Source organism: Chlorocebus sabaeus, chromosome 4, assembly GCF_047675955.1.
Source record: "Chlorocebus sabaeus isolate Y175 chromosome 4, mChlSab1.0.hap1, whole genome shotgun sequence".
Taxonomy (NCBI): domain Eukaryota; kingdom Metazoa; phylum Chordata; class Mammalia; order Primates; family Cercopithecidae; genus Chlorocebus; species Chlorocebus sabaeus.
In genome coordinates, this window is record NC_132907.1 from 23037202 (window position 1) to 23061982 (window position 24781).

Genomic DNA, 24781 nt, shown 5'->3' on the forward strand with positions numbered 1-24781 from the left:
TACCAAAACAATGATACCAGTTATTTACAGCTGAAGTCCATTCTGATTAATTGGTTTCTCTGTCATTATGACAACCATCCCAATCTGTGCTGCATTTGATGTAACAGTGCTTTGTAACACAAAAGGAAAATGCAGAGATGTGCTACTAAAGGGCTGAAAATGAGCTCTAGATGGACAAAAGAGTTTAGATCACAGAATGTATCTAAAAATAGGGTAAAATATATGCATACTAACAACATAAAAGGGTTAAATGTCTTACTGCTCAGTGAGTAGACAGGGTGCATCTTATATGGGGATTAGGTTTTAAAGTCAGTTTATAAGGCAGAAATTGTGTGTCAAAACTAGCCTTGAAAAACCCTTCAATCCTCCATATATTAGTGTGTAGAAATATTCAGATATATATTTTAATTTTTATAAATACTAAAATTTGAAGATCACTGAGCCAGAGAAAAGAACAAAAGACAAGAAGATGCCAGCACATTCAAACCATCTGCTTCTATGAGATTTAACTCAAAAGTCTCTATCAGGGAATGAGTGGAAAGTTCAAAAGGATTCCAGCTTCCTTATAATATGATACCATTCTGTATTAGTATGATACCATTCTGTATTCATATGAAAGCTCTACAATCTTACTACATGTTAATAGATGTGTTGTAACGATTAACCAAGTAATTTATGTGACAGTTTCCTATGGTGCTGGGACCAAGCACCTGCTCATTCCATTTGCTGGATTTGAATACAAATATTGCATAATCAAGTCATATACATACTGTTTTTTGAAAAGCTGTAGAGGAGACATTGGTTGCACAGTTGTCATTTCCTACTTGGGCCCCGAAGAAGAGTTCTCACACTCTTCCCATTTGGCAGTATCTCAAGACCCCTCCCTGACAGTGCTTCTCGGTTGAGTAAGGTGTATTGTGTTCTGAAGTAAGCACCTAAGTTAAATGCTTAAATGCTCATACAATGAGACTCTGCAACAGCAGCCTCTTTGCTGGTCTTAGGCTAAAACTGTCAAAGGAACACAACAACATTGAATCTATTTCTTTCAAATCCAGGTTTTGGAGAGAGGTAGAAACCCTCCTGTAATGTCAGTTGGGCCTTACCTGATCGATCACCATACAGTTAGCATAGACTTCATCACCTCCGTTCAGCATGTCCGAAAGCTGGCCGGCAGCAAGCAAAGTAGAGGGTGGCTTGGATTTTTTTAGGACATCGAAGGAGCGATCTAGAGTACAAAAATGAAAACAGGGCAAACAAAGGAGAAGGGGTTTATTTTACAGTCAAGCTTTACCTTCTTAGACCATAAGAAAAAAGTCAAGTGCATTTTTTTTAGGTGGCTTTTTGCTAGATTTTAAGATCTATGTGCAAGTAATTTTTCATGTATATCCAAACCTCAGCTATCTAGAATTTTCATATAGGATGAAAAGTTCTAGATAGATAAATATTTGCCCACCTCAAGCGTTACTTTCCCCATCATTAGAGGCCTTTGTAAAAATCAATTAAATCTTTGCTTTCAATTTCTACTATATTTTAAAACTAAACTTCATTTCCCTTTATTAAATCTTTGCTTTCAATTTCTACTATATTTTAAAACTAAACTTCATTTCTCTTTATTAGTAACTGAATTTCAGGCTGGGCACAGTGTCTCATGCCTGTAATCCCAGCACTTTGGGAAGCCTAGACGGGCAGATCACCTGAGGTTGGGAGTTTGAGACCAGTCTGACTAACATGGGGAAACCCCATCTCTACTAAAAATGCAAAATTAGCTGGGTGTGGTGGCGCATGCCTGTAATCCCAGCTACTCAGGAGGCTGACGCAGGAGAAGCACTTGAACCTGGGAGGCCGAGGTTATGGTGAGCTGAGACTGCGCCATTGCACTCCAGCCTAGGCAACAAGAGCGAAACTCCATCTCAAAACAAACAAAAACTAAACTACATTTCCCTTTCTTGATAACTAAATGTTCTCTTATTAATAACTTAGAAGTATTAGTGACTGTACTGTGATCCTCAGTTTCCACTGATGTGCTCAGATTCAGTGACCCTCTACTAAAGAACCCAAGAGAGTACACAGCCTAGCAGTTCTGGCTCAGTACTGCCTGCTAACATGCAGAATCTCACATGTGGAGAATGTGCCTTCTATTTTGGTTACAGAAATGTTTATGCTTGCTTTCATGTCTCAGCTTTGTTCCAAATAGATAAGGTTACTTACAATTGAGTAACCAGAGAGTTAAGCTGTTACTGTGTTTGTAGAGAATGAAGAGTCAAAGGCAATAAAACACATTCGAGTTAGAATGCCTTGTTTCTTGTGACCTTGGCTAGTTTACTCCCCCTCCAGATATCTTCACAAAGTTTCCTCATCCATAAAAGCAGATTACTATTATGCACTCCTCAGAGTGTGGTTATGAGGATTAAGTGCGTTCAGACATGTAAAAACTTGACACACGCCTGGCACAAAGTGCTCAACAAATGGTATTTGTCAGAATTACGATTATATTTGTAATTATTACAGATAGCCATTTTTAACCATGTTCAGTGTGAAGCGCAAGGTTATTAATACTAATCATAGTGTGTTATGGTAATAACAGATTTTCAGTATGTGTAAATGACTTTCAGAGGGCAGAGTCAATGTTATACCTATAGTAAACGCCATCCTCACTTACATCCCAGTAAGTTTTCTTGAATGGGTACGTAGTGATAGTACTGCTGTTATTCCATTAGAAATGTCACATGTCCCACTGCCTGTCTTATCTATGTCATAACATAAAACCTGGTAAGCCCATGGGAGCAAATCAGGAAATAAAAAAAGATTAATAACTGTTGGGCTGATGTACCATGAGCAAAAAAATATCCATTCTTTCTTGGAAAGTAATGAGGACATCACAAAAGTTCCAAAGTTGTATAAACTGTAGTTTCATAAGTCAAATGGCCCTGGCTTCAGATTTTGCTTCTAAATCTATCTCTTCTCCACACAGAACACTGAAGTATGAGATTTATTAAGCTTCTGAAGGAAACATACAATGTTAAAGAAAAACATTTTCTTTTTTTTTTTTGAGATGGAGTTTCGCTCTGTCACCAGGCAGTGCAGTGGCGCCATCTCGGCTCACTGAACCTCCAACTCCTGGTTCAAGCAATTCTCCTGCTTCAGCCTCCCAAGTAGCCTGGATAACAGGCACACACCACCATACCCAGCTAATTTTTGTATTTTTAGTAGAGATGGGGTTTCACCATGTTGGCCAGGATGGTCTTGACCTCCTGATCTCATGATCCACCCACCTCAGCCTCCCAAAGTGCTGGGATTGCAAGCATGAGCCACCACGATTGGTCATACTTTCTTCTTACATACACAATGTACTCTTTATAGCAATATCTTTTTTTTTTTTTTTTTTTTTTTTGAGAAGGAGTCTGACTCTGCTGCCCAGGCTGGAATGCAGTGCAGTGGCGTGATCTCGGCTCACTGCAATCTCCACCTCCTGGGTTCACGCCATTCTCCTGCCTCAGCCTCCTGAGTAGCTGGGACTACAGGCGCCTGCCACCACACCCAGCTAATTTTTTTGTATTTTTTAGTAGAGACAGGGTTCCACCATGTTAGCAAGGATGGTTTTGATCTCCTGACCTTATGATCCACCCGCCTCGGCCTCCCAAAGTGCTGGGATTACAGGTGTGAGCCACTGGGCCCAGCCAGTCCACATTGTCTTAACTGCAATTCTGAAATCCAGAAAGCTCTAAGAATCAGAATTTTCCCCATAAGTTTAGTTCAAAAACATATTGTGTAGTACAATCTGACCTGAGCCCACATTGGACCATATATATTCTTTATTTGCTCTACTTGGTGTCAATGATCACACATTTTGCTGCAGAAATATTAATAGACTTGATGATAGCATTCCCCCGTTTCTCCTGTGGGAGTCATATCATATTAGTATGAACACCAGGCCAAAAAGATCTGAAAATTCTGAATTCCAAAACAAATCTGGTCCCAAGAATTTCAAAGAAGAGATTGTGGGTCTCTACAAAATCAGCCATCTGAGATATCAGAACACTTCCCAAGCTTTTATCATTCTTCTACCAAACTCACAAATTTGCCATATTTATATATCACCTATACTATTTCCTGGATATATTCACCTATATTCTTTTGTACCCATCTTTAAATGGACTCACCTTTTTTCTTTAAATGAAATTAATTTAAGAAATACCTTTAATATTAAGAAAAATCTTATCCCCACTATACATAGAAAGCAAGTATTATTCCTGTCAAAAGCAGAAGGGAGGACCGGGTATGGTGGCTCACGCCTATAAGCCCAGCACTTTGGGAGGCTGAGGCAGGCAGATCAGGAGAATGGCTTGAACCCAGAGATGGAGGTTGCAAAGAGCCGAGATTGCACCACTGCACTCCAGCCTTGGCGAAAGAGTGAGATTCCATCTCAAAAAAAAAAAAAAAGTAGAAGGGAATTAAATGTACTGAAATAATGCAAACAAAACAATGAAATTAGAGTCTGACTAAATATTTGCCTATCAAAACTGAAAGTCTGAGAGGTCTGCTCTCTCTTTGTTGTAAAGGGAGATTCTGAAGGATTCAAGAAATGTTAAAGATGCAAGGGTACCACACTGAGACTTTCTCCTTCCATCAACAAAATGATCAAAAGAAAATATCTGCATGACTATTCCTAGAGGAATTCCCCCTACACTTTCAAAAAGTGGCCTACGCCCGGTGCGGTGGTTCACACGCCTATAATTCCCAGCACTTTGTGAGACTGAGGCAGGTGAATCACTTGAGCCCAGGAGTTCAAGACCAGCCTGGGCAACATGACTAAACCCTGTCTCCACTAACAATACAAAAATCAGGTGGGTGTGGTGGCACACACCTGTAGTCCCAGCTACTTGGGAAGCTGAAATGAGAGGAGGATTGCTTGAGCCTGGGAGGCGGAGGCTGCAGTGAGCTGTGATAGTGCCACTACACTCCAGCCTGGATGACAGAATAAGTAAGACCCTGTTCTCAAAGAAGAAAAAGAACGGAAGGAAAGGAAGGAAGGAGAGAAAGAAAGAGGGAAAGAGAAGAGAGAGAGAGAAAGAGAAAGAGAGAGAGAGGGAAGGAAGGAAGGGAAGGGAGGGAAGGAAAGAAGGTAAGGAAGGAAGGAGAGAAAGAAAAAGAAAAGAAAAGAAAAGAAAAGAAAAGAGAGAGAGAGAGAAAGAAAGAAAGAAAGAAAGAAAGAAAGAAAGAAAGAAAGAAAGAAAGAAAGAAAGAGAAAGAAAGAAAGAAAGAGAAAGAAAGAAAGAAAGAAAGAAAGAAAGAAAGAAAGAAAGAAAGAAAGAGAGAGAGAGAGAGAGAGAGAGAGAGAGAGAGAGAGAGAGAGAGAGAGAGAGAGAGAGAAAGAAAGAAAGGAGGGAGGGAGGGAGGGAAGGTGGCTTAGCCCATGTCATCATCCTGTCACTCGAGTAATGGCTCCACTGAGACAGTAAGTCTTGTGAAGGACATGGGTGTACAAGAGTATAATCCAGCATAATCTCCTCTCTACTTCTGTCACCTAGAACCTGACATGTAGATTTAGTCACTTGCTGCAATCATTAATAACACTAGCACAAACATCCTTTTGAGTATTTTTCTGAGGCATACATAGCCTCTACCTGTCAAAAGATGTCTCAAGACAATAGGATCTAGAAGAGAACACAGACACACAAACCAGAAAATGACGCAGACTAACAGGACCACCAATCCTTTAACTTCAATACTAAACAATGCAAATAACGGGCTTAAAACCAGCAGAAGACTGATCATGAAAGGAAAATAAGCCTTAAAGAACACTTTCAAGTAAGCATCAGCTACTTATATTAAAATGGCTAATTGCTCCACCATGTTTCAGCCTATTCAAAGGAAAAGCTATAATAGTTTCATTTTTTTTTAAGTGTTACAGCTCTTTTCAAATTTGTCTAGCACGCTTTTTGGGTTAGGCCAGAAAGTCCCCAAAAATAGTTTCTTTTTCTTAAAGGTATCTTTTCAATATTTTCAAGAAATATGATTTTATCACTTCCATATGTAACTACTCCAGTAACAAATTAAGTGAAAAAGTTACTGATACCCAAAAATGGACTTTTTCAATGAGCATGTAGAAATAATTTGCAGTAAGAACCAGCTACTTGTTTTAAATTAATGCTGTTTTATAGGAAGTTTTTCTTAGCTAAAAATTAACTTTATAGTTTTGTTGATAACATTAATTTTTAATATTTTGTAAGCATATATTTCAAAGACAATACAAAAGTAGCCAAAGCTCAACTCCCATTTTTAAATGGCTGCAGATTTTAAATCAGTGAAAAGCACTAGTGTGTTGCAGTGGTTAAAAGCATGAGCCCTGGACTGCCTGGGTTCAAGTCTCTACTCCATTATCTATTAGCTGTGTGACCTGGGGCAAGTTACTTAAGCTCTCTCTGCTTCCATTTCCTGATCTGTAAAATAAGGCAATAATATATCCATCTCATAGAATTATTGTGAAAATTAAATGAGTTAATATTTTCAGTGATTAGAGCAGACTCTGACATAGTAAGCACCCTATAAATGCTTTATTAGTTATGCTTCCTAAATATTTAAAAAGTAAATGAGGTGGCGTAAGTTTAGTTCTGATTCTTTTTAAAAATAATTTCAACCTCTGCTATAACGTTACACATTCAAAAACAACCCAAGGCCACTGGCATGCACAAAACATTCCATTTGCTTCACGAAGAGCATTTAAAATGTTGTAACTTTTATTTCAGACTTAGTTGGTGTTAAGAAATTTTGAAAAATCTATCCTGGACATGGTTAACTGAAAAACATAAAATGTGAAGAGAAAGAAAAGCTGTCAAACTGCCCATAGGATTTACCTCCAAGGACTGAAGGATGAGCTCTCATGAAATGGGAGGGATTATAACTGCAGGATAAAGTCAGACAATCAGAGACAGCATTTCTCAAGAACAAAGGCAGGATTTCAGAAACTAAGATGTCCTAACATGATGAAGTGGACTTGGGCCAGTTTCTCACTGCAAAGTGCCTGGAGGATAAACAGCAACTCCAAGGGGATCCCCAGCTCTCCACTCTCCTATTCTCACTGCTTTGTAATGTGATCTAGGTGACTCCATAAGGGCTCTGTGAAGTCAAAATTTTCATAAGCCTGTCCTTGCTGTACTGACTCCTCTAATCAGGTGACACGGGTGACAATAGAAAGTAAATAGATTCCACCCATAGAAAGAAGAGGAATTGGAACTAGTAAGGGGGAGAGGAAGAGGCAGCTGCAGATGCCTCCCTTCACTCTGACATTTACAACTACTTCCAATCTAGCAGGAAACAGTTAATGGCACGGCCCAGCCTAGGGTCTCTTCAAACCTGATTTCCAACAAAATCCACCTCTCCCTTAAGAAGCTAAGAGCCTTGTAGCTAAAGCAAAATGTGGCCTACTTGACTGGTTATGTAAATGACCCACGCCCAGACATAAACAAACCCAGCTAAGGCAGTTTTCCGCAAACCTGCTGCCGACCTGATTTGGCCCGCTCTGGATGCCAGAGTGCAAAAGTCAGGTGACAGCCTCTCAGTCCAGATATCTCTTAACTGTGGCTGAGTAGATTGGTTTCATTTATTCATTGTATTTTACTTTAACTCTAGACCTTTATGAACAGCAGAAACATTCACTGAGAATAACCACCATAAAATGGGGGAGACTTACTTTAGAGTTCAATTCCCAACACTCTCCTGAAACAGTGCCCATTATGGTCACCAAAGACCTTCAAATGACAGACCCTATAGTCAGTTCTCAGTCCTTCTGTGACTTACAGTAGTATCTAATACAGTTGATCACTTCCTGTCCTTATCCTCCAGGACACCAGGCTCTCCAGGTCCTCCCACCCTGCTGGCCTTTTCTTCTCAGGCCCCATGGCAGGTTCCTCCTCATCTTCTGGATGTTGGCAGGTTGTACTACTTTAGGGTCAGTCCTCAAACTCCACTCTCTCCACCCTTCCCTTGGTTATCTGACAGCGTGGCATCACACACCATCATATGATGATGACTCTCACATTTCAACTCCAGTCCAGATGTCCAGAGCACTCCCCTGAGCCACAACTATCCCCTCAATACTCCTCCTAGTTGTCCAGCAGTCATGCCAAGCACAACAGGTCCAAAGCTGAATTCTTGATTCCCACCCCGATACCCAGCTTCTCCCAAAAAATGGCAACTCTGTCTTTCCTTGGAGTCACCCTTGACTGTTTCCTTTCACAACTGGATTCAGAATCTGACCTTTCTCATCACCTCCACTGCAACACCAGGCAAGCCACCACTGTCTTCTTCCTAAACTGTTACAACAGTAGTCTCTCTGCTCCCACGCTTGGCCCTCCATAGCCTTTTCTCCACAGGACAAAGGAAATCGAGTCATGTCATGCCTCTGCAAAATCCTCCAACGGCTTCCCATCTCATTCTGAGTGAAGGCCAGACTTTTCCATGACCTAGAGTGCCTCCCGTTGCCTGCCCCTCCTCCACTCTCTCCCAGCCTCTCTGAAGCCCTGCCCACTACTCTACTCCAGCCCCACAAGCCTCCTTGCTGTTTTTGCCTCAGACCATTTGCACTTGCTGCTCCACCTTCCAGCTGGCTCTTCCCCTGGATATGCAGGTCCTTGCTTTCTCACTTTCTTCTCATCTCTGCCTCAGTGTCATTTTACCAAAGAGACTCTCCCTGATCATCTTATATGAAATGGCAACCGCCAAGCCTTGCTTTATTTTCACTCATGCCCCTTACCATCACCTAGCATATTAGAGATTTATTTGCTTGTTGTATGTCATCTGTTTCCTTCCACTAAAACACAAGCTCCATGAGAACAGCAACTTCAAAGACAGTTTTGTTCACCATCTCCCCAGCACCTACAACCATACAGGCAGGCATTGGATAGTGAATATTCATTGAAGAGATAAATCATTTCTCATCAAGAACAGAAAATTCTCTTCAGGTCTGGTAATGTTTTCATAGATTCTGAGGTTTTCTTGTGAGAGGCTCTCCTTGCTACATGTTGTGATGGGAGTATCACTATCTACTTTCATTCACTTGTTCACCTATTCATTCATTCATTCTTTTTTTCCCATACTTACTGAGTGTCTACTGATCACCAGGTACTGTGCAACCTGCTGGGCCCAGGATGGAGCCCTCAGCCTCTATCAGCGACTCTTAAAAAAACATCTTCAGGCCGGGCACTGTGGCTCACACCTGTAATTCCAGCACTTTGGGAGGCCAAGGTGGGCGGATCACCTGAGGTCAGGAATTCGAAACCACCCTGGACAACATAGCAAAACCCCGTCTCTACTAAAAATACAAAAATTAGCCAGGCGTGGTGGCGCATGCCTGTAATCTCAGCTACTCGGGCGGCTGAGGCAGGAGAATCGCTTGAACCTGGAGGCAGAGGTTGCAGTGAGCCAAGATCGTGCCACCACACTCCAGCCCCTGGGCAACAGACTGAGACTCCATCTCAAAAAAAAATAAAAAAATAAAAAGTCTTCAGAGTCCAGTGAGTATTGTCTATTCCCCAGGAGGTCCCCTGACCCAACCAGGAGGCTTTCCTTCTTCTCTGAGCTCTTCCTATTATCTCTGTATTTTGTCCTATGTCATCTATCACACTCTGGTGATGAGAGTTTTCTTTTGCTCTTCCTGGTAGGATAAGCAACCTCCCAACTAGGGTCTCAGCTACAGATTGTGTAAAACACCACAATACCATGCACCTCTTATGCCTTCTGGTAGCAGTAGCCTAAGAGTATTACTGTTTAATCCATTTATTTAAAATATCAGATAGGCTACCTCTTTGCTAACAAAATAATGGGATAATCAGGCAGATATGCAAAGTAAAGGTACTGGGAAGAAGATATCAGGAAGAGAAACATTAAAAAGGAGGAAATAGACATAAAATATGAACTACTATAAGAGTCAGCATCTCTGGAACACCTGCTACACACTGGGTAATTGTATCAGACACTACTACTATTGTAGCTAACATAACTATGGTGCTTACTCTGAACCAGGCACTGTATGATTAATATTTATTAACACATTTCATCCCCAAAACAATTCCATTTGACAGATGAGGAAACTGCAGTGCTATTTAAGTAACTTCCCAAGGGCACACAGCTAATCAATGGTGGCTCTCTGCAGACATTCTGCTATGTAGTTCAAAGTCCTTTATGTAATAATTAGGGTTACCAAGTATCCTATTTTTAACCAAAGAAAATGGTATTTGAAAAATGTCTGGTATTTTTCCATTAAGAAGTTTCATTAATGTGTTACAGTGTGACTTGTACCTAGGTATGTTCACCCGCTTCCCGGCGCTGTCCTATTCACCCCTGGCAGTTTGCTGAGTCTTGCTGAGAAAACATTCATAGAACAGTAGATACATTATCTCATTTTGTTTAAGAGCACAACACTCAAGATACTCAAGACTCAAAGACCTAAAAGATAAACTAAGGTGTCAACTGCTATTTCTAGGTGATAGAATATAAGCAGTTTTTATTTTCAACTCTTTACTATCTGTAATTTCTAGATTTTTAACAATAACCATCTTTATATCCACAGTAAGAGTCTGGAAAAGTCGTATTTTTAAAATGTGCCTCTTACGTAAAGAAAAGCTGTGTGATTTTATGCAAAATGGTAGGTTATCAGTAAGTCGACCATATCAGATAATATATGTATAAATGTATTAACTGGAAACGTTTTACCCAAGCGTATACAGAATTGTTTTTTAACCATCTGCCAAACTTACTCTCCATAGTTGAATGAGTCATTATCATATTCGTTTTGTAGACAAGAAAGCTAAGGCCCAGGGAAAGTGATTAACCTGCCCGGGTTATTAGATTAAGTGGTTGAACCAGAACGAAAACAGTCCTGACAGAGAGCAAAGCCCACCCACTGCGGTATACAATCTCCCAGATTCCCTCATTCAAAGGGACATTCGCCAAGTTCTGAGGTTTATAGAAAGTCCTTTCCACCTATGGTCTTAGTGTGACCCAGAAGAAAGAAAAAACCTACCCTCACAATGAAAGTGAACATTTATGAGCTGGGTGCAGTGGCTCATGCCTATAATCCCAGCACTTTGGGAGGCCAAGGTGGGAGGAATGCTTGAGCCCAGGAGTTCGAGACCAGCCTGGACAATACAGCGAGACCTTGTTTCTATAAAAAAATGAAACCAATTAGCTGGATGTGGTGGTGCATGTCTGTACATGCAAGCTACTCAGGAGGCTGAGGCAGGAGGATCACTTGAACCCAGCAGTTAGAAGCTGCAGTGAGCTATGTTCTTGTCACTGCACTCCAGCCTGGGTGAGACCCTGTCTCTATAGGGTCTCTAAAACGAGATCCTTAAAAAAAAGTCCTATTCTACTGTTTTGAAAGAACTAATCAAAATTATTGAAGAAGAAAATAAGCCTTTTCCCTTGTAATAGAGGAGAGACATAGAGGGAAGTCAGGAGAAGCGGGGGGAAATGAAGGCTTCTGAAAACAAAAACCAATCTTTCCAAGTCCTCACTCCTCATTGTAGTAGCACAAAGTAGCCTTCAAGAGTCCCTATGTTTATGTTTGGAAAAAGGACTCTTGAATGTATAAATAAATTTTTCTTTCCTTGCTTCCCTCAAACAATCAAGCAGATATTCAGTCATGTGTGGTGTGTGGACTCTGGCATGATTAGATTTAATCAGCAAGCCCCTTCCTTCTGATGCAGTTCTCTAAGGCCTACAGCAAATTAGTCCACATCAAGGAAAAACTGGCAAACTGAGGGGAGGAAAACCAAATATATAAAAACACCATGATAAAACCGAAAGACCTCAAATGAAGTGGCGGACTCTGATAAGACCACTTCAAGTAACTCTAAAACTACAAACAAACTAATGAGGAAGATGCCCCATATGTCATCATCACAAAGAACTCTACGAATAAGTCAAATCCCCTATAATCTTATGGAAAGACACTGGCACACAAAAATATTTTGTTTCTTTCAAATTCATGAGGAGCTCCATTCTCCAGTGCTCATCCCTACAGCCATATGTGTTTCAGGCCCCCTAAATATCCTCAAAAGTAATTGAGTTCTATAGACAAAAAACTAGCAAAATAGAGAATTTTCCATGGAAATGTACGTTTTTTCACTTATTTTTTATGTGTTCTCAATGGAAACATTTTGAATGAATGAATAAATGGACAAATGGATGAATGAATGATGAAAGCCAAGTACTACCTGGCGTTCCTCCAAATTGTTCTGTTTCTTCTGGTTGAGAAGCCCTACTTAATACCTGAATCCTGTTTCATTATCCTGTGCAAGTCCGAAACACCACCGGGTAGTTAGGGATGAATGAGAGCTGGATGTGAGAGTTGTCAACATTCTTAACCAGGACGCTCCATTGTCAGGAACGTCACAGACCAGACAGATGAGACAAGTGATTTCCCTGCTTCTGCGGAACAGTGTGAAATAAGCTGGGGGCTACTCTGAGGGCCGGTGGGTTTTTCCTGCTTCCGTCTGGGGCTCTGCAGTAGATCCCTTTGCAGGCTACCCCACACTATCATGAGGACAACCATTACCCAAGCACACTTGCAGGAAGAGCAAGGTCAAGCAGCGGGGCCAGGCTCAGCTTTCCTGGGCCACTCTCAGGTGCCTACATGGTGAGAATGGGATCCCATAAATCCCGAAGGCCTCGGAGAAGAACAGGAAGTGGCCTGAATTGAGCGTTTGTGGCCTGTCGTGAGGCCCACCACGGTGCAAAGGAAGAGACCAGATGGCAGACGTTTCTGGGGGAAGCATCTGGGTCAGCAGCCAGGGGAAGAGAGTCCAAGGTTTCTGTAGCGGAAGAGCCCGGGTGGGGCCAAGTCACGGTGAAGCCAGAAGGAGAATCACCACGTCCTGACTAGCACCACAATCCCAGCTGCTGACCTTTATCACAGATGCCAGAACACCCAGTAATAAAGCACTCATGCCTCAGGGAAGAGCCTAGACCAGTCAAGCCACAGCAGAACCCAGGAGGACCCAGGAGGTGCAGTGTAGATTGAAGGATTGGGACTTTCCATCCCTCCACCTCCATCCCCCGCCATTAACCTCCACTGTCGCCAGGAAATCACATTCAACAGCAGCTTGACAAGGAAGAGTAGGAGAGGGAAAAATCTTGAGACACTGAATATTTTACGTGAAGACACTGATCAGTCACCAAAAATGACTATTTAGATTATTGTATCAGACCAAGTTTTCTATATTAGACTAAAATATATCCTTTCCCCTCCCCTGCTCCACTGCCTATAGAGTAGGACCCCATGAAGATGATCAGATCAATTGTAGATAAAGACTATCTGGGTGTAGCGTGGGTAAATTTGTGCCACGAGACACTTTCAATATTTACTGCCTACTTTCTGGGATCCAAGTGCTGCCAGAGATGTGATAACAGGCTCGCTGCCTTGAAGGAATTCAGTGTCTTAGGATATAGAGGTTTAATAACAGCTGTAATACAGTAATGAGACGGCCTTTCCTAAACACATACACAAGGCAGAGTGGCACTGGAGTTACAATGCTGAACTCCGAGGGAATTCAGAGTATGCCTCTTGGAAAAAAGGACACTCAAGCTGCATCTTAAACAGCAAATTGGAGATTAATAGTTAAAAGTGGGATACATACTCACCTGTATTTGCTAAAACAAAAATAAAAGCGTGAGGGAGGAGATTTATGGAAGGCATGTGAGGGTGGCTCACAAAACTAAAAGAATTAAGCATCCAAGTCTTGAGAGGTAGGAACCTGGGCAGCAACAAGGGCCTGGAACCCAGGTAGGACCCTCTCACTCATCTACTTCTCTTTACATGTTTGCAGTATTTCCTCCTCCTACAGGCTGGTTTCTTCCAGCTAAAGGTTTTCACTCCAATCTATCCAGCATTGCCACCCAAAAAAGAAGACATTGCCCACCAACCTCCAGTTTGAATAATCCCAGGGAAGGATTCTGATTGGCTATGACTAAATCATGTGCCCAACCCGGGCCAATCATTGTGAACCAGGCAGGAGGAGTGCTGTGATTGGCCTAGTCTGGGTGGGGTGCCCATCCCCCTGCGCTCAGCAAGGCAAAGTTACGTGAGAAGTCGGCAGCAACATTTGGACCTATGGCCAGAGTAATGGAGGGGCCACTTCCTAAAGAGCAAAGGGAAGAAACATAGTAAGCACGCAAAACTAACCATCTAGGCCAGCACAACATTTGGCACTTCTCTACATTTCTGTATCGCCATGAATCAACAGGCCACAAGGCTAGGCTATTTTCTATCACTTTGATGCATTCTATGTATATCTGACTCTGTCCTTTGCTTAGAAGGAACATCCTGCCATTAAAACCCCACCAAGCTCACCACAGCCTTACAGGCTATTGAAATGACATTCTTTTCATGATACCCCCAACTTGAACTGGTCTCTTTGCCTTGAACTTTGACGGTAATTTTTCCTGATCTCTCCTATGGGACTTAATCACTTTCTACCTTACTTAATTAATGTATCTGAATAAATAATCATTTGTCCTTCCCAAAACCAGAAGTGATGGAGAGGAGTCCCCTGAACAAGAATACAGTTAATTATAATACTGTCTGCCTTCCACCTGCAGAGATTAACAGAGATCGATACCTTGTCCAAGAATTTGAGCAGCCAAAAATAAACAAAAATTTACTTTCAAAAATTTGGCAAAGTATTTGTTTAACTAAAGGGAGCTTTGAGGGTATGCAGCTATGTTGTTTGGCAAAGGGTTTGCAACGGGTCTCCTCTACTCTGCTGACAATGGTAGATCTCTAGGTAGAGTCTGGAATTGAAACCGCTCTGTATGAGGTTAAACACTCTCTTCATTGAGAGCCAAAGAAATCTTAGCAGGTTATGTCACCTTTAGGAAAATGTTTCTCTTCCTTAATAAGGATTTCTCTAGTGACTTACTCATCCTGTGGTATTCAGCTATCATTTGGGGAGTTTTTAGACGGAATACACACACGCATGTGTACATCTGATGTATCATCCACATGCATGTGTACATCTGATGAAACTTGACAAAAGGGAGGAAGGGAAAGAAAAAAAGACAAATAAGTCCATGAGAAAAAAGTATCTCACCTTTAAAAATCATTAACATTTCTAAAATGCCATCATACCTCTGCCTACTTACTGTGTCAAGGATTATTTTTTCAGATTAGGTACCTGCCCTCTAAACATGAAATGAGCTCATGAAATAGGCCAAAACAATGGTCCCAGGGTCTTACGTCTCCATTCTGAGCATGCCAAATCTCTCTAACTGTATCTTTTTGTCTGGGATAAACCTGTAAACTTTCCAGGCCACAGTGGAAAGCACTCCCAGCCCCTTTTTTTCCCAATTCATCCTGTCTCTTCCTCTCCTAAGCCAACCATCCTGTGCTCCAGGCATCTGTGCATCTGTTCCCAATCCCAATCCAATGATGTATTTAAGTATTGTATCTGTGTATGGAGGAAGGTATCAAGATGCATAAACAACCCTACCATCTTGCTCCTCCAGAGTCTCTCCCTGTCAATTCTCCTCCTAGTAAAGATACACAAAGGAGAGGGAGGAGCTAAGATGGGGAGGCACGATGGCACCTTTTGAACCCAAGGTAGCTACCTATTGGAGTTTACCATCCCTTACCTCTACTAAGAGGTGGTGAAACATACCAGGAAGAGCAAAGCCTTTTGAGTGTCCTGGTTCTTGGCCTGGCTCTGCCATTTATTAGCTCTAATTTGTGGCAACTGATTTCTCCTCTCTGAGCCTTGGAGTCCCCAACTAATAAATGAAGATGACAAACACATCTAATATACAGGTCTTTTACAAGACAACATGTGCAAAAAACACATTATTCATATGTCATTCTTTCATTCCTTTTCCTTCTTTATTCTACCTTGGTTACTGTTCCCTGTGTGTCCTGGTATGACTTTGGGAATAACTATAAAACTCAGCCTCAGTTTCTTCACCTATAAAACAGAGACAATATCTGTATTACAGAGTTATTTTGGGACTCATATATCATAGATATAAAGCATGTACTATAGCTTAGTAAAGAGTAGTTATGATTAATAGGGTACCATATAAATATTAGTTATTTTTATTATTATTAGAGAAAATACAGTGCTATCTAAGCTCTCCAAGGTTGTCAAGCTTTCTGGTATGCATCGCCCTCTTTGGCAACTGTAGCCTGGTTTTGCACCAGCAAAAAGAAAAAAGAGAGAAAAAAAATATTCACACTATGTGTCATTGGAGAGGTAGCATATGATATAAACTGGGGAAGGAGAGAACAAGAGAAGTTGCACAAGTGGATAAAAGGCATAAAAGAATGATTTCAACATTTCCTGGGGCCTAATGATTTATACTAAAGTATGCATTTTAAAGACTGAATGACAATTATGAGAACCTTGGGTAAAGCCTAATTCCTATATTTTTCAACCTTTGATTAATAAGCAATAAATTTGTTGACTGAATCTCCTACTTAAAAAAAAAAAAAAAAAAAAAAAAACGAAAATCAGGCATTCCTGGAGCCCTTGAAGTGGAACAGTAATGGATTCTGGCCCACTCCAATCATTAACTGCTGGGCTGCTAGTACAGCCTGTCCTGGCGCTACCTATGAAAGGAACAAGCCAACTTTTGGGAACCCTAGGAGTACATTTTGGGCAGCCTGGTTTTAACTGCTTTCATCGTGCTCCGTGCCGGACATGGGTCTTTTCCAAAGACACTGCTTCCAAGTCACATCCTCTTATCTTCCCTCTGAAGGCTTGAGGATAAGAAAGTACTAGATATACTTTTTAATTGAAATATGGTATTAGTGAGTTTCTGCTAATGTTATTTTCCTCTTATTACCAAATCCTTGCTCTAAATTTTCACACCACTCCCTCCACAAGCCAGTAATATATATGTGTCTGGGTTTCTATCAAAAAAATAGTGAAAACTAGGACAGGAAGAGATATTAAACAAAGGAAATACTGACAACAGAGGTCAGGACGAGGAAAGAACAAGAGAGAACATCAGACACTATTTCTGACCAAATTCAAGAGTGGTTTGCCAATAAGCCAGTAATTCCAAGCCCTCAAAGCCACCTTCGTGATTTCTCGGGTGACTTGAACCTACGTCTGAGAATGATGTTGGTGGTGATTAGAAGGAAGGGAAGAATGATTAAGAAATTCAAGCCACCTCAGTTCTGAAGACTGACAAAAATACTTATGATATCCTCTAAGCGACAAGAGACCACAGTTCCCAAAAGGCCATCAGGCTAAAAAACCAAGTCCCTTGGTATTTCTTCCACTATATGGAGGGGGCATGTCTGGGTCATGGGAGATGGGTCCCCACGTTAAGATCCCTGTAACCAGAGACAGCATCTGTCAGGGTCATTACTTCACCATACCCTCAAGAACAGTGCCTGGCACCCCCCACCCCAGATGTTTGTTGAACATATGAATAATGCCCCCTTGCATCACTATTGCCCTCATCTGTCAAATGAGGGAATTGGACCAGATTGTCTCTAAGGCCCTTTAGGCTCTAAGGATCTGTGATTCTGGGACTCCATCCAGCTAGCATTACAGCATGACCAAACCCACTCTTCATAACTAAATCACCATGATTTCATAAAGAACGTAAGTGTGGAACATGGTCTAACAATCCCCACCTCTCTACTACCAACCTAATTTTCACTCATCTTTTGTCAGTGGCAAATAGTTAATTATTTCCATATCCCAGGTACCTGCTTTCACTTGAATCATGTTTAATTTATACATAGCTATGCTATGACATTCTGTTGCAGCTCATACTGGCCATGCTTCAACTTTGGATTTAAAAGGAGAGCATGACGAATGCATTCCCTACAACTCCAGCGGACTCTCAAAGCTCTCCACTGGCCTCCTCATCATTAATCCCATGTCTCTCCAGTGTTAGGTGCCCAGGTCCCAACAACATTGGGCCACATAAACACAAAACTAAATAAAGCAGATTACACCCCAAATTTAACTGGGTTAGAATTGACACAGAGATTTGGTAGACTCTACAGAACGGTACCTACCCTCAAGAATCTTTCAATGTACCAGAACTAATAATATTCACTCCAAAGTAATAATGACTTTGTGTATCTCCTCTCTCAAAAACAAATTACATGGTTTTTTATTTACTATTTGGGAATAATTTCGAACTTACAGAAAAGCTGAAGGATATCCACTAATTTTTTTTAAGCTGAAAGAGTAACAGCAGCACAAAAAAATAGCAATATATACTATTTACCCAGATTTACATATTGTTAACATTTTACTCCATTTTCTATTTGTGTACAAGCTTGTTTTATAAGCACATGCTTGTGCTGTTTTATATATATATATACACACACAGATATATACACACACACCCTGAATCATTTAATAGTAAGTTACATATATCATGGCCTTTTAATATACGACTGTATCCACCAAAGATATACAGACTTTCGTGTTGAAATTTTGTTCAATCTGTTCCTTATAACATCTATAAAATCAATAAAATAAAAAAATCAATTTTCTTAGATAAAAAATAAAATTAATTTTTAAAACATTAATTTTAATGTCTTAAAATAATATATTGAATGTAAGCTATTCAAGTCTTCAATGATAGAATCTGAAGGATGGCAGCTGAGCAACATGAAAAATGTGTTCAGGCTGAGTCTTTCTACTAGCCCTAGATGGTAAGCACATCTCATTCCTGGGTTTGGCCTTGATCTAAGCTAAAGAGCAAACAAGCCAAATAAACACTTCTATTTTATTTCAGAAGGAAGAAAGAAGATGCTCGAAGCTAGGCTGGTATGCTGACAACTGCTCGTGTCCATCCTCCTCTGGGAGAAGCACAGGGTGACAGGGTAAGCCATCCTGCTCCCTAGAACAGGTATGCTCCCGAAGGACAGTGCTGCAGAGGCAACCCGCTTAGAAACACCTTTCCTGCTTATAAGTTTATGAAAATGTTCCTTTTCTCCTTGAATTAAAAACATAACCACACACGTCCCTGCACAAGACAAGAAAGGGGAAGGATTACACACTATCTTATTTTTTTAAACCTCAGAAGGCAACAGTCACCGCCAGCTAAGCCCAGCCGAGGATGGGACAACAGCTTCTCAGGGTACCACTTCTGCACCCTAACACCAGCTTGCCCCTTGTTTCCATGGCCCACACTACAACAAGAATGGGCTTCAAGTAAGAGAGAATAAGCAATGCAAACCCATTCCATTATCAATCATGCTCAGACAAATGGCTCTTCTTCCTTCAGCAGTAAAGGATTTTACTTACTTGATAATTATTTTTGGTAAACTATTTAATATGTGACTATATTCTCTGAAGATATACGGGCTTTTGTGTTGAAAGTATTTTTTTCAAATCCTTTCCTTGTAACATCTATAAAATCAATAAAATATAGTATAAAATAGAAAAATTTTCTTAATTACAAAAAAATTTTTTTAATGACTATACACTTGAAAACTAAAACAAAAGATGCAGAAACTGGGTATGAAACACATGCGTATTCTCTGCAAATCCCACAAAGACTGAACATGTTTAAATCAACAGGACTCTTTATTGTCAAGGTAACTCCAAGGTAATTCTGATTAAGTGAATCCAAAACATTTACCTTATACTAAACTCCCTTCTTTTTTTTTTTTTTTTTTAAAGAGAATTGCACATACGTAATAACACCAAGGTAAGTAGATTCAAAGTGAAAGGAACATAAGAATTAGTAGGTTTGCCTCAGAAACCTGTATGCATCAGTACAGTGAGAGTTTTATAAAGGCACGTATAAACACGCGCTACATTGGAAAAACAGTCTGGCAAAGAAACAAGGAAAAGAAAGGTAAGAATAGAATGTCTCGTTTTGCCCATGAAAGAAAGAAAAGATACTGCAATGTACCTTGTTTGGGCGTCCTTCTTCGAATCTTCATTTTGGGAAAGGAAGGCCACGAGTAGTTAAAAGGTGAGTCAGAGTCAGAATCCATCTTTTTGTTTTGGTGAAATCAACAGATGAAACAGTAGAGACTCGGGAAGAACTCGGGGCGTCCCCAGTCAGGAGGCAAGCCTCCCCGTGTGATGTAAAGGGAAGGAATGAGACTGGATGAAATAGCTCCTGCACACCAGGGAGGGAAAGGCAATAAATGTTTTGCTTCCTTCGGGCATTCAGGCGTGTACACCGACAAGGAGGCTGTAAATATTAAAGCCAAACTAGGGAAGTAAAGGAGGGAGAAGGCGGGGAGCTAAGAGTGGCTCAAACACTGCAGTCCACTTATTCAAAAGGTCATTGGGAGCAAATGAATCATTAACTCCCCTCTTCTCATTGCTGGAAATGGAAATGAAGGAGGACGGTAACTGGGAATTAAAAGAGAGCTGCCTGTGATTGAAGAAAAGCCTCCGAATGCAGGCTTGTTTTGAGTGAGAGTATCGCTTCTCGGAAGAGCCACCCAGGGCTGTGTTAGATAAAGGTTGAGGTTTATGTGTGTGGACAGCCAGAAAGCTTGATCCCCAGGCAAATGAAGGGCAGCAGACTCCAGGAAGAGCTCTTTCCAGAGCAGACTATTCTTTCATACCATTGGCAGCTTGGGCAGCTTTTCGGATCTAAGAACCAAAACAGCTCTGATAATTCATTTAAGAATCCAGTCTCACCACCCTTTTAATCCTAATGTGGTTGGAAGTTTAAACTTTTATATAGATTGTACTTGTTTCATTAGATTCATACAAAGTTATCTACCACTGTTTAGCACAATTGGGGTATTTCCATATTGGTCCTGTCACCAAGTTTGGCCGTCAATCATCAGGATTTTGGCGCCTTTATAGCTCTGATCTAAACTTTCAGTCCATCTCAATAGAGTTGGTGACTAATTTACCACAAACCAACAGTTCTTGCAGTCTCCCTGAACAATTCTCCAGTAATTAGCATTCAGGAGAAGCTCATTACTGCCTCCCCATAAATCGTGGTACTGCTCAGGCTCATTTCTCCGCTTCCTATAGGCACATAGATATGCATGCCCCAAATAAGCTCAAGCACAACAGCCGAGATCTGCAGTGGAAAAAAAAAGATATCCCAAATGTTATCAGGGAGTCTCTTTTAAGCATTTCTTTTAGTAGAAACAATAGCAAGAAATGTTTGTTTTGTTTTGTGAGGTCACCTGATGTCCAAATAAACTAAAGGACATTGGAAATAATATGAGGATCCATTAAGTCTGCAGATTTAGAAGCTGACAGTATGTGTCTTAATTAACATTCATTTCTTTGCTTCAATTATTTCCTAAATTGTCAGTACTACTGTGCCACGCTGTGCAAGAAAATAGCTGCATAGCCTGCTCCATGGAAGCTAATCCTGTCTGATTGGATAGGGGTTGAGTGCGGGCTACAGGGAGAAGAGGAGAAAGGGGAGAGACCACTTAATTTCAAATTTAAATCAAAATCAGAATTACATAAATCACTGCTGTGTTTTTATATAGTTTGTCACATAAACATACAACTAAAACAAAATACAACTATAGTTACAAACATTGCAACTAAGTGGAAAGAAATATTGATACATTTTCTATTTTGTGGTTTTTTTTTTTTTTTTTTTTTTTTTTTTTTTTTTTTTTTGAGACAGGCTCACTCTGTCACCCAGGCCGGAGTGCAGTGGCAGGATCTTGGCTCACTTCAACCTCTGCCTCCTGGGTTCAGGCAATTCTCCTGCCTCAGCCTCCTGAATAGTTGCATCTACAGGCATGTGCCACCACACCCGGCTAATTTTTGTATTTTTAGTAGAGATGTGTTATTGCTATGTCAGCCAGGCTGGTCTCGAACTCCTGACCTCAGGTGATCCACCCACCTTGGCCTCCCAAAGTGCTGAGATTACAGGGATGAGCCACCGTGCCAAACCTGTGGCTTTTAATTTGATGAATAAGTACATATTTTTCTCAACCAGCTGGGTATAATTATAAGAATATGTAACTTTCAGCCCTTATATCCAGTAAAAGAGTTTTAGTTCACATGGATCTTTAATTAGAAAATATACCAAATCTTGTGGAAGAGGATTTACATTCACTCTCAATTTTAGAGCACAGAATGGTGCCCAGGATGCTGTAGGCAGTTGCTGAAGGAATTAATGATTTACAATAGTCAGTCTCCCATGTAAATGACCTTTACCCTGTAGATGAAGAACCTTTACATGACAACTGATTAAAAACACATATTTTGACAAACACGTCTACATGAACTATTATAAAGTGTTTAAAATATATATTTGTGTTTTATTTAGCACAACAGTTGTCAACAGAACAGTACTTCTGGGTAGAGAAAACCCATTGTTCTGAGGCTGCAGGCAATGATGGGAGTGTGCATAGGTCTATGGCCCTTTGGCTGCTTCTAAGTTGTTTGTAGACCAAGGAAAGGGGACCTTCACTAGTGTGGACAATCACCAAACCAAAATACTGTTGGATCGGGAGATATTGTTACTTTTCTTCAGCTCTACTTGTTACCATTAAAGAATCTTTTGAAATGCAACATTTCCAAGGTGGTTTGAAATACTAAAGTCCTCATCCTGAATTGGTGGGAGTGGGTTTTGTAGCTCCTAGCTACACAGCCCATGTTAAACCTCTACTACACTATCCCCTTAACTAAAGGTACAGGAACACTTTACTCCTTACAGTTGACTAATGCTATGGGAAAGAGGGAGACATGTTTCTTATTAAATTACAAACAGAATGAAAGTAATACAATCTATAGGGGCTCCCTAACTTGTTTTATTAAGTTGGTCAGAAATGCGACAAAGTGTTCAGAAGGCTACAAATGTAGAGAAAGCAGAATCGGGGGCAGAATTTCTCAGAGGCATCAGAATGGAGGTAGGGGCCTAAGGGAAAACTGTTCATTGTAAATGCAGATTATGAGATTCCCATCCCAGATGTGTTGAATCAATCTCTCTGAGGGTGGCCCAGGAACCTGCAATAATTTGCAACAAGCACCACCCCTATCCCAAGCAATTCTTATGCCTCAACTAGGAGGTAGATAAACCCCACATCAGCAAGTTACTGGAATAGGCTCTTCCTCCTATGACTACTAGTGACAGGTCAGAAGAACTTCAGGGCAATACAGACAAAGAGAGAGAAGAAAAAACTCCATAAAAAGTATTTCTATTAGTTGAGATTCCAGACAGATTCATCCTGATCTAATTCTCCCAAATGCAGTCCTTGTTGACCAATTACATATCAAGTGATTCTTGATGTCAAAATTATTCTGAAATAGTATTGAACCACCTAACCAATACATGTGAGACACCCAACTGATATATGTGAAAATACCTCAGATATCAAAAGAAGAGACTTTCCAAAGTCCTCATTTGCTTCACTATTTTTCAGTGTTTTCTAAATAATAAAATGATTTCTACTGACCAGCCATGTTTGCACAGCCCTTTTTATTTTTAGGCCAGCTTACTTCCTTGCTCACCAACACATTTCTTCTGAAGATGTGGGTCATTTATTCTCCTTGTTTTCTATAGTAATTGAGGTGGGTATTTTTTTTTTCCATTTTATCAATATAATTGCATTTAAATTGATTCAAGATGTTATTTACATCTCATTCATATTCAACAGGTGACTGTTACTGGCTGATTGCAATTGCAGACAGCAGAATTCAATGACATATCCCCCAGGCCACCCTTTCACCATATATCATACAACCATTACCATGTAAGAGTATGAATGCTTTCACAGAAGATATCTTCACCTGAATATGCCTCCTTTAATTAGAAAATTCTTCACCTAGAAAAGAACTTCCATGAGGTTATAATTATTCAGGGAAGATGCTGCCACCTTGAAGTTTCAGCTTTCTAAAAGACCCACATAGAAAAGAAACTTTCCTTGATCTTCATTTAGACATTAACCTGCCTTTCAACCTTGATGAAATTAAATATCAAAGAAGTATTTACAGTTTGGTCTGAATTACACTATTTGTACAGTTTTCTCATCTTCCAGGAGGACCCAAAATTCTTAGTGGCCAAGAACTGTGTCACATTGTTAATGCACCACAAGCTAAAAAGAAAAATCATGGGTTTCGGAGACACAGATATCTGGACTCAGATAATGGCTCCATCACTTAGTGGCCCTAAACAAGTCATTCACATTTTCTGAGACTTAGTTGTCTCATAGCGAATGGAGTCATAACACCTGTACTTTAAAGGGTTATTGTGAGGATCCAATGAGATTATAACAGTGAAGAACTTAACATAAGTAAATTTTCAACAACTTTAAATGTTGAATGTAAATAAAATTTCCCTTTCATATATTACTCTTCTGTGTTATAGACACTGAAATAGTCTGTCTCAAAAAGAAAAAAACACACACACACACACACACACAGTCTTGCTCTATCACCCAGGTTGGAGTGCAGTCACGTGATCTCGGCTCACTGCTACTTCCGCTGTCCAGGCTCAAGCGATTCTCCTGTCTCCTCAGCTTCCCAAGTAGCTGGGATTACAAAAAATGCACTATGGCCAGGCTGGTCTTGAATTCATTACCTCAAGTGATCTGCCTGCCACGGCCCGCCAAAGTGCTGGGATTACAGGCATGAGCCATGGTTCCTGGCCACTGAAATAGTCTCAATTTGACCCTCAGAAGTAATCATTTAGTTTTCAAACAGACATGGCAATGTGCAAGGAAGTGCCAAGAAAATCATACCAAGACAGAAACAGCAGGAGGAGGAGAAGAAGGAAGAAGAAGAAGGGAAGGAACTTGAAGAGGAAGATTTGCTTTGCTTCTCTACTCCATTGTTAAGCCACCAAGACACCACAGTTTTTAATACTACTA

The 24781-nt window shown here is 40.5% G+C and overlaps 1 protein-coding gene and 1 non-coding gene across 10 annotated transcripts in view; one reads left to right on the forward strand and one right to left on the reverse strand.

The window, feature by feature from the left end:
* The window catches only part of ARHGEF28 (Rho guanine nucleotide exchange factor 28), a 317386-nt gene that overhangs the window by 103727 nt on the left and 188878 nt on the right, over positions 1–24781 (reverse strand). For 8 of the 9 annotated variants that reach the window (XM_038010485.2, XM_007975209.3, XM_038010483.2 and 5 more), the window contains one exon: positions 1104–1225. In XM_038010485.2, the coding sequence (XP_037866413.2) occupies positions 1104–1225 (122 nt within the window). Of the gene's footprint in view, positions 1–1103; positions 1226–19881; positions 20217–24781 lie in introns of those variants that run through there. The other variant, XM_007975223.3, reaches the window with a different exon arrangement.
* On the forward strand, positions 5901–5962 carry LOC119618392 (U7 small nuclear RNA). The gene has a single exon (XR_005234703.1). It is a non-coding gene; the product is annotated as a U7 small nuclear RNA (small nuclear RNA).